The 10,238-nt window shown below is 40.8% G+C and overlaps 1 protein-coding gene across 6 annotated transcripts in view; it reads right to left on the bottom strand.

Annotated features, from left to right (window-relative positions):
- The window catches only part of NEK7 (NIMA related kinase 7), a 63,298-nt gene that overhangs the window by 47,795 nt on the left and 5,265 nt on the right, over positions 1-10,238 (bottom strand). For all 6 annotated transcript variants that reach the window (XR_011002089.1, XR_011002088.1, XM_068199605.1 and 3 more), the window contains exon 2: positions 2,949-3,033. Coding sequence is in view for 4 of the 6 variants with exons in the window: in XM_068199605.1 (XP_068055706.1) it covers positions 2,949-3,005 (57 nt within the window). In the remaining 2 variants the exon portion in view is untranslated. The remainder of the gene's footprint in view (positions 1-2,948; positions 3,034-10,238) is intronic.

Raw genomic sequence — 10,238 nt, 5'->3', positions numbered from 1 at the left:
TTAGCAGAGGATTGCCAGGGAAGGAAAGCATCCACAGGAAGGCCACAGAAGTTACTACAAGGCATTCACAGTTAACTTCTAAAAATATGCCAGACAGTAGCTGTCACGTTAGCCAGAGCTCTCAAGAGATGTTCTATTTCCCTCTTTCTCCAAAACTTTCTATTTGCACTCAGTTCCCATTATCTTTGAGATTTACATTTTCAAAAGCATTTCATGCCCCATAAAATATCAATGAACTTCAGTACTGACCTAGACGGGCACAAAAAAAGACAGCATGTTTCTCACATCTGTTAAGACAACACTGAAGAAACCAACGAAGACTTTATTGACCAGAATATCCCAGTGTACATATTGGTGAGCCGAGCACACAGCACACACCAGTTTCTCCAGTGAGCAAGACTTCACAGGAGGTTCTTGTTCTCTCCCACTGCAACCTCCTCAGTATTGCTCCATCACTGTATGCCAGTGCACTATACCCAGCCAAAAATTAATCTGGATTGTTAAAATAAAACTCAAAAATCAACTTGATCATTTCTTTTTAATTACTTACAGATTCTGTTCAAAAACAAAACCAAGCAAAGAGGTGGACTGAAACAATTTAGAGACTCCAATAAGCAGTTAAGAGCGGAGTCAGACAGGTTTTTCCTATCTGGGCTTTTCTGCTGAAGAAATCACACCACAGGTTTCTAAAAATGTTCAGCCAGATTCCCTCAGTGAGGATTCCTAACCTATAAAACTAAGCTCACTCAGGTTGAGAGAGAACATTAAGCAGACTAACAGCCAGCTCCAAGATGAGAAACAGCAGCAGAAAAGTTATTTTCTTGGAGAAGTTACCAGTGGAAAAAGGAAACTACATATTCAACACATATAAGGCTGCAATAAACTTTCTTTAGAGTCCCAATTTATGCAGAAAACCAGCTGAAAATATGGCTGCAAAGCCTTGCAGAAGATTCCCTTAGATTTTCACCCTGGTACTCAATACTAGTATCTCAACGTTACCAATCCAAAACGTAATGGGAAATACCACCCTAAAGACTGCGAATCACTGTTTTTACATTAGCTGTTACCACACAGGGAAAAGATTTACACAACACCATTGAAAAACTTCCATGAATAGTTAAACTGATTGGTCAGTTACCACCAAAAAGCAAGTCAGACATCTTTAGGAAAAGCAACTGAATGAAGCATAAAACAAAATGTTTCAATCCTTAAGTCTATTGTGTGTACACTGAATACTGCACAGGGTTCTGAGTCCTCATTTTGAGGGGAATACAGGCAAACAAGGAAACAGAGCAGAATAGCAATGCTGAGAAGAGATATGCTTCCATATTAGAATAGACTTAATAAACCACTGTTCTTCAGCTTTGGGGAAGCCAAAACAAACGAAAAACCACACCCCAAACAAAACCAAAAAACCCCAAAAAGTGAGGGATGTATATGCTGCCTTCAGTTTATGGTTTTTCAGGTCTAGTAAGAGATTAATGCTTTTCTCTATTTAGATGCTAACATGATCCCATTCTACTTCCACAGAAGTTCTGGAAGTTAATGTACTGCCTCAGACTGCTAATCCGTATTTCTCCATCTTCCTCCATAACTCTTTTACAATGTGGAAGCAATTTGGGAGTACTATCTGCATTCTCTACACTTACATCCTTGTGATGTAAGGGAGTACAGTGTTTCAACTTCATAGATAACAAACTCCGATGGAGCTTTCAAGCACTTCATTCCAAATAGCAAATGAGTTTCTGACAGCACTGACTGTGGGTGGAGGACTGCAGCTAGCAGTGTACCTCAGCAGCCAATAGTGGGTTCAAGCCAGTATTGATCAACACCATCTTTAGTGATCTGGATAATGGGGCCAAGTGTGACCTCAGTAAGTTTGCTGATGACACAAAGTGGGAGGACTGGAGGTACCAGAGGGTCGAGATGTCATCCCAGGGGACCCTGACAGGCTGCCAGGAGCCTCACACAATTCACCACAGGGAAGTGGGAAGCCCCACATGTGGGCAGCAACCTGCTGGAAACCAGCTCCAGGCCAGACCCGGGGTCCTACTGGACACCAAGGTGAACAGGGGCCAGCAATGCACTCCACGGTGGACAGTGATGTCCTGGGCTGCATTGGAGGAGTGGTGCCAGGAGGAGGAGGGAGATGATCCTTCCCCTCTACTCAGCACTGACAGGAGCACACCTGGAGTGCTGCATCCAGCTCTGGGTCACTCCTACACAGATATGCTGGAGGAAGTGACCAGGGCTCTGCAGCACAGATCACAGGGGGAAAGGCTGACAGCACTGGCAACATCCAGCCTGCAGGAGAGAAGATTCAGGTGGAATCTCATCAGTGGGTTCAAATTCCTGAAAAACACATGTTAAAATACAGAGTCAGGCTTCTTTCAGCAGTGCCCCATGACAGGACAAGAGGTGATGGGCACAGGCTGAAACACAGAAGGCTTCATCTGAACATCAGGAAAGATTTTTTTCATTGTGAGGGTGACAGCAAAAGGGAGGTGGTCCAGGGAGGTCTTGGAGTTGAAACCTGATGCCTGGTTTCAACCATTACATTTCTGTCAATGTAATGACAGAAATTCATACAGTATCACTGTCAGGAGGTGAAGAAGATACAAGTGAAGTGAACAGTCGAAATAAATATGGCATTATGGATACAATTTTGAAACAGAGTTTAACAACTCAACATTTCTTAAGGAAACAACTGCATTCCTCTTTGCTTCCCCCTCACACTACAACTCCAACTTCCCAAAGCCAGTGAAGCAGCAGGATGCAAAATTTAAAACCAATTATTTTGTATGGATTACTGGACTGATATAGAATTCATTTCAAAATTATGAGAATACATTCTATCTGTTCAAGGTTTCATTGCTACCACAAGAAATAACATCCCTTTCTCTATTTAGGAAATGAGTTACAGTTAAAAAAACCCCAGATATATGTACCTGTGGCTGAAATGGTGGAGCAGTAGGCCCCTGCATCCCTTGTGATTGTTCATCCATTCTATCACGCAACAATGTCCCTTATGCCCTGAAAAGAAAAATACAGTCATTACACTGTAATTCAGCCAGTACTTATGATTAATGTACATCAGCAGAAGAACAAAGGAATTAATCTTTGCAATTGTATGTTTGAGTTTAGGAACATTTACCTAGCTCTGCACTGTGTGGGGAAGGTGGTTTTCTTATGTTTAGCTGTTCTATGAAATTAAATAAATTACTATAGGCAGCTGAATTTATTATTAAGTAATGTGAATTAAAACTACTTGCACGAGACAAATGACTCTGTCTGATAAAAGCTGCATCATCCCATTACTCTTCAGGGGCACCAACCGCTTGTTTAACTATGTAGATGTCTGACCTACAAGCAGCAGGGCAAATAGCAGACCAGCAGAAGAGTTAAAACTGCAGCACACAAATGCTTTTTTGCATTGATTTATCTGCAGATTTTAGGGAATACACAGGAGTAGTTCCAGAAAAAGAGCTAAACATGTACACAGTACATTCTGACAGGCCAGTTAAGTGGCCTTTGGAATACCATGTTGGAAGCACAGCCTCCATTCCCAACTGTGAACTTCTCATTTCCCATCAGGAAAATGGGAGCAAAGATGGCTGCCACATTCCCAAGACACACACACAAGGCTTTAACCAGTAATAAGAGTTGCAAAATGCACTGAGTCTTTAGTAGGAAAAACAGGAGAGACAAAAATGCAAATGCTGGTAAGATTTTTTTTCTCTGAACTAAGTGCATCCTTTCTTAGGCAGCCCTGAGGGGGACAGGTGCAGCAGCCAGTGTTACTGGTGCCTACAAGGGCAAGCCCTGCTCAGATGAAGACAACACAGAAGTTCACCCGCAGCCTCCAATGCTAACAATGAAATAAGCTTTCACACAAGTAAGAGGCAAGGCCTGAACAACTTTTTCAACACACAAAGGTGAAGTATCCCGGCCTATTACCAGGTCAAATCTGCCAAGGCCTTCAGAGGAACAACAATCATATGTCTGACACGGATATTACCCTTGCTTTTCAATTTATTGTTTTCTTATTCCCTGCTCCGAATCCTGAATGTTCTAGAGACAGACAGACACAGAACATCTTTTCTGACACTGTTAAATGTTTAACATGAGGAAATTTCCTGTAATAATTTTATTCTAAACCAATGTACTTCCACATACAAAGCTATTTACACTCCACACAGAATCCAATAGCTGTTAGAACACACGCAAATCTTCCCATTAATTTCTCTAGACTATTCAAAGGGTTAGAAATAACTCTCAACAGAAAGCAGAAAACCTTAGAAAAGCTTTTCAAAGGCAATTGCAAAATATTCAAGAAGCTAATGAATGGCTTGTGCTCGCTGCACTGCTGCCACTCTCACAGTGCTGTGCTAAGATCACTAACAGACAAAAGAGTCACCAAGCAGCTCTGCAGCTTCTCCCTGGGCTGCCCTTGTGTAGTAAGCACTGGACAGCATACACAAACAAATCATTAGTGATCTGCTCTCCCTGGCCCATTGAAAGCAGTCACCCACATGGCATCCCAGCTCCCTCAGCAATTCCTGACACCAAACCACAGCCACACTCCAGAGTAACCAAAGGTCCCCTTAGGCTTTGCCTTCCCAGCCATCATACTGCCACACAAAGCATACAGGTTGGGGCTTCCTCTTGTTTTGTATTACCTGTAACTGATTCCAAGACAAAGGAGATCCAAAAAACGCAATTTCAGGCAGGTCAACAGGAAAAAAAAAAATCAATTATCAAACGACAGTGCGAAGCAGAGAAGAGGGGGTAGGAATTGCCAAGATTCCCAAGACTGTCAGAATGACCATGCTGAGAAAGGGGAAGGCAGCTGCCAGAGCCAGTGCACACCACTGACCAGGCAATCTTTCAGCCAGCACTAGGACACCAATACCAACGTTTTTTGCAAGTTCTAAAACATCTCCATGCAACCTCCCCCCCAAGGCAAGAAACCATAACACAACAGCACTGAAAATTAAACTCTTGTCACAAAACTTCATAATTTAGACTCTTTGGGTAGATTCACAGGAGTTGATGCAGTTGCAACAAATCCCAGGGGAGAAACGTACAGCAAACTTAAGGAATCTTCTGATAATTTCTTGTTGTAAAGCTCTTACTGTCGCTCCCAAGAAGGCAATTTTTTTCAGAAGTACTATTTCAAAGAGTCTTTATATGCATTTAACGCTCTTCAATAGCATCAATATTTCTACTGAAAGTTTCACAGTGTTTTACTAATATGTTTCAATATTCAAGATTTTGACCACCAACAAGTAATTCCTATGGGTCAAACATTTGCTTCAAATTGCCAAGTGAAAAGAAGTAAATAAAAAAACCTTTACCTTCTATTGCAAATACATACCCAAGATTAATGAAACTCAAGCTGAAATGTTTAGATGATGTATGTTGATTCAAAATATATAACCCATTCATCTTGTCTGAATGGTCAGAGGCACTGACTGAAGATGTTCAGAAATTTGTCCCTCTCTTTTCTTGTTAAATTTGGGAAAAGATTAGAAATGAGAGAAGTCATATTACTACCACTGCCAGTCACTCGGCCCTCTGTAGCTTGTTTTTATAACAAAAGCAATCAAGCCAAAGAGGTAAAACATTCTACCATACAAAGCATGCAAGATTTATTAACCCTTGGATTTGTTGTTCCTTTTGTAGAAAGACAAAGAAAAGAATGTTATGTCCATATATGAAAGTTACTTTAATTTTTTAACTTTTCATCTTTGAAGACTGAATGATAGATTCACATTTTAGAGAATTGTGGCATTTTGATCATACAAAACCACAAAGAGGCAAAAGAATGCCAAAGATGCAAAGTAAATCTTTTGTACTATAAAACACAATATAAGTAAGAATTGGATTTTGTTGCTTGAAGACTGTTTTTACTGTCAGGCATGACTTTCACCTTAATATTAATTCCAGAAGTCAAAATATAGTGCTGTAATATTGTTCATCTTTAAATTTCAGTTGAAGCAATAATTAGGTCTCTTCCAAAGATGGTTTTCAAGTTCTAATTTACAGTGACAAGACACTAAAAATACCCCAAAGAGTCCTTGCTTGTTTAAAATTGAAATGCAAATACAAAACACATCTATTTGTAACATGTCTGTCACCTCTTTAAACAAGTAACACAGTGACCACCTTCTGCAAATCTATCACCCTGACAGAAGTTCACAGAAAAGCAGCAACAGGTGAGGAGAAGCAAGTCAACTGTAACAGCACCTCTCAAAACCTCCAGATGCAACTCATGTTTTTCAATACTCTCAAACCAATCACACAGGGGGAAAAGACTCCTTGCCTTCACCACACCCCTTGCCAAAAAAAGGAACTTTCTGAATCATTTATCTTGCAAACATGATGTTCACCGTTTTGATGATGAAGATCATTTGATCTGGACAACCTGCACAGAATATGGATCACAGGAACACAGGCATATACCCTAAATCTTATACTCTGGTTATGGCTGCTAACAATTTACAATTATAGTTAATACTTCTGGTTAATTACTAATATTTAAAATCTTTGACTTTTTCAGTTGATCAAAACAGTAGGTGGCACCTCCACATAAAGGATGCAGAAGGAAGTTCCTGGGGACACAAACAACAGGACCAATTTTTCATTGAAACCACAAGGGCACAGCTATTCCTCTTACTCCACAAGGCAGAAAAGGAGCCCTCACCAGTAAGTCAGACCATCAAACCCCAAGTGCCTGAAATGGGAGTAACACCTTTTCCTTCATTCACAAACTGTCCTCATTCACTTCCCCAGTGGCCACCTGTCAGAGCTCTGGGCTATCTGCCCACACACCTGAAGATCACACAGACAGAAGCAGCCCAAGAGGCAAGAGCACACTGCCACACGCCAAGCTGACGTCCCACAGGCAGCACGCAGCTTTCCAGGTGTTTCCAGCAGCCTGCCAGAGGAGAGGCAGGACTACCCACGCTGTCAGTGCAATCAGAGCAGAGGAGCCACTCCTCAACAGGAGCCAGAGCTCATCGCTTCCCTTTCACTCGAACGTATTCTAAAATAATACTAAAAAAACTAGGAAAAACTTGAAATCCTTGTGACTTAAGTCTAGTAACTATGTCTTTAAAAACATGATCACACTATTCCAGGAGAAAAAGATTAAAAGCACTGCTTAATCACATGCTTTTTAAGAATTAGTTTCATAGCTCCAAGTCCTGAAGTATTCACAGTGAATTCACATGGTATTTAGGCAAAAATGTTATTGCTTTAACAGATGGCAGTTCAACAACAAAAAAAATACGTTTTCCTGTAGAAAACATCATTAATAGTCTCAATATACATGGTTTCCATTAGCTACTTGTTATGCACTTGTTTGTCAATTTTGCATCTTAAGTGAGAACATACAGTAATCAATGTCAAAGCAGAAACAGCTATACTTTAGGAAAAGAGCATATACTTAAATGAATGCTCAGGATGTTACAGTTCTGCTGAGAATCTGAGAAGTTCAGTGTTCTTTTTTTTCTGCAAGATATAGCTGTAACTACTCCACATAATTGCTAACACAGAAACACTGAGTTACACTGGTTCAGGATGTGCTGATCAGGGACACAGTCAATTTGGCTGTTCTCAAAGAATGGAATGTACTATGTTTACTTCTGGATTACACCACCAATTAAGGCAGATATTTTCAGTTTTTACTATAACCATTATTTTAGTTAAGTTACAGACATGGCTCTTCAGGAACAACTATTTTTTGTAAATAATTATCTTGTAAATTTTGGGTAAAGTTAAGATTCTTACGTATCTAACATGGATTTAAAATGAAAAATTTTAAAGCAACAAACTTCTTATTTATCTTTACTAAATTTAAAGATAAGGATCAGCCTCAGCTGAGGGGTGGTGTGGAACCCAACACCATATATCAATACTATGTTTCCATGTAAGAACACAGGCTAAAGAAACATTCCCATTTGCTTATATCACGTTGAGTCCCAGCTACTCAAAAGCACAATTTAAACGTAGGTAGAACATTCAAATAGTCCCCCTGGTTGAACCTAAAAAAAGCCGAGTGCTGTGGAAACAAGGGTTTAGATTTCCAAGTGCCTTCCTGAATATCCGACACACAATTCCGCAGCCCACCGCACCAGTGCTAATCCCAGCAGTGTGCCAGGGAGCCCAGGCGTGCCAGCCTGATTCCAGCACTGCTCGGTCACCTGCAGTCACACTGACAGACCCTCCCAGCGCCAAAGGCACAGACCTTGCAGGAGGAGACAAATTTCAGACCCAGCAGTAACAGCCTGGCCCTTCAGCTTGATGTGAGCAGGGTAAAAAACAGCCACAGAACTGGTTTGTTAAGGCTGTCTTAAGTCATTCTTTACCTCTTTAAGGCAAAAACTTGGCCACTGGAGGGAACTGGCTTGGTGGTCAAACCAGCCCACACTTTGTCAGGTCATCAACACTGATCAGCACTCTTCAGCAGCCACTCAATGCTGGCAACTCGGGGGGCAGGCTGCTGTTTATAACGTTTACATTTACATATACTTGTATATGTATGCATTAATAATGCAAAATGCATTTAAGCTGACACCCACTTGAAGTTAGTCTGCCAAGACTAACTGACAAGGGAAAAAGCAGACTCAGTACTGGAAGACCAAGTTCACCATTATCACAGTAAAATGTCACATATCCCTATTAGTATACATACATATAAACAAACATATAAATGCATATTACGATATATATGTGCACACATCTGTACACAGATTATGTACCTATACCTAAGTGTGTATGTACATAGAACATTTCATGTTTACCACTGTCAGCTAATAGTAAATATTTGTTTGACATTGTCCAAAAAACCCAAAATGTCTCCTAAAATGTGGAAAACACATACTCATTTGTCAAATTCTCTGCAGGAGCATCCACACTGAAGAGAAGCTGTACATGCAATTTTAAAGTACTGAAAGTGATTCAGTATAGATCCATATAATGTATATTCAAGAAGGATTAGTTTTAATTTTAGAAGCAGTTTCTAAAAGCCAGATCAATACTCCCCACAGGCTGCCAAGTCACTCCTCCCCTCTGTAGGGACAGCCTTGAATCTGAACAATACAAATTCCCAGCAGTTGTTAATCTACAGGTAGACATTAACTACCTACTTGGAAATACTGCATTTTTCAGCAAATTTATGTCCAAATTCCCTACTCATGGGCAGTCCAGTCAAAGCAGTCAAAAAACACACAGTTAACCTGGGGTAGAAGTTGGTTTTAGCAAGAGCAGGAGCAGCCATACATAAATAACCCTTTTGGAAGAAAGTAAGGGAATACACTAAGAATTCCTACACAACTTTCTCATCCATTTGGCCTGACTCACCAGGCTTATTTTCACTCCAACCCTGAAAACACACATGCCACTCACTGTCATCCCCCAGCTACTAGGAGTTTGCTCTGTCAGTGCTGTCGGACTAGAAGATGAAAGTCAAAGCTCTCCTGCTTCACAAGTCCGCTTCCATTCCTCTTCATTTGCACAATTTAAAAAGTTAGTTTGTTTACTTCTCCCTCTCTATTTCAGTTATGTCACTCAAGGAAATTGCTTATCTTGCAAGGTGCTCCCAAAGGGTTATACATGCACTGACTTGCCCTTTATTGAACTGTTTGTTTGTTATTTCTTATGAACTGAAAAAGAAACAGGAACTGAAACTTCTTGAGCAGCAAGCTCCTACATTTTTCATTTAGTTTCTATTCACCTGAAAGAAACTTAATAACCCATTTCTTCATACTCAACAGTCAGTTATAAAGGGCATAGGTAGATGATAATAACATCACAGTGAAAAGTATTGTAGGGAACAAAGCACTGTATGTAACCATGATACCATCTAGAAAGCAAAGCCTCAGCCCACACCACAGCAGGCTGTGCTCCTGCATCTGTAAGCGAGCAGCTCTAAGCCAGGGTGAACAGATGATGTGATGCTGCCGCTTCCTCTGCCATCAGCCATGACTCCCAAACTCCCTTCCTTCCAGTGGGGCTGCTGTGGCTACCCAGACTCCTGGTAAGCAAAGTGAAACTAGCTAAAAACTAACCTTGACAAAGTCACTTTTTCCCAGTTCTGCTCCCAGAATCATACCATTGCAGAGACAAGGACAGAACCGTGATGGCAAAAGACAGAGGGGAAGAGATAGGACTGCTCTAGCCCCAGCTAACTTGGATCAGCTGAACCTACTGTCAAGTTACATCTCTAACATTAA

The sequence above is a fragment of the Anomalospiza imberbis genome, chromosome 9, assembly GCF_031753505.1.
Source record: "Anomalospiza imberbis isolate Cuckoo-Finch-1a 21T00152 chromosome 9, ASM3175350v1, whole genome shotgun sequence".
NCBI lineage: Eukaryota > Metazoa > Chordata > Aves > Passeriformes > Viduidae > Anomalospiza > Anomalospiza imberbis.
This window is presented reverse-complemented; position numbering and strand designations above follow the sequence as displayed.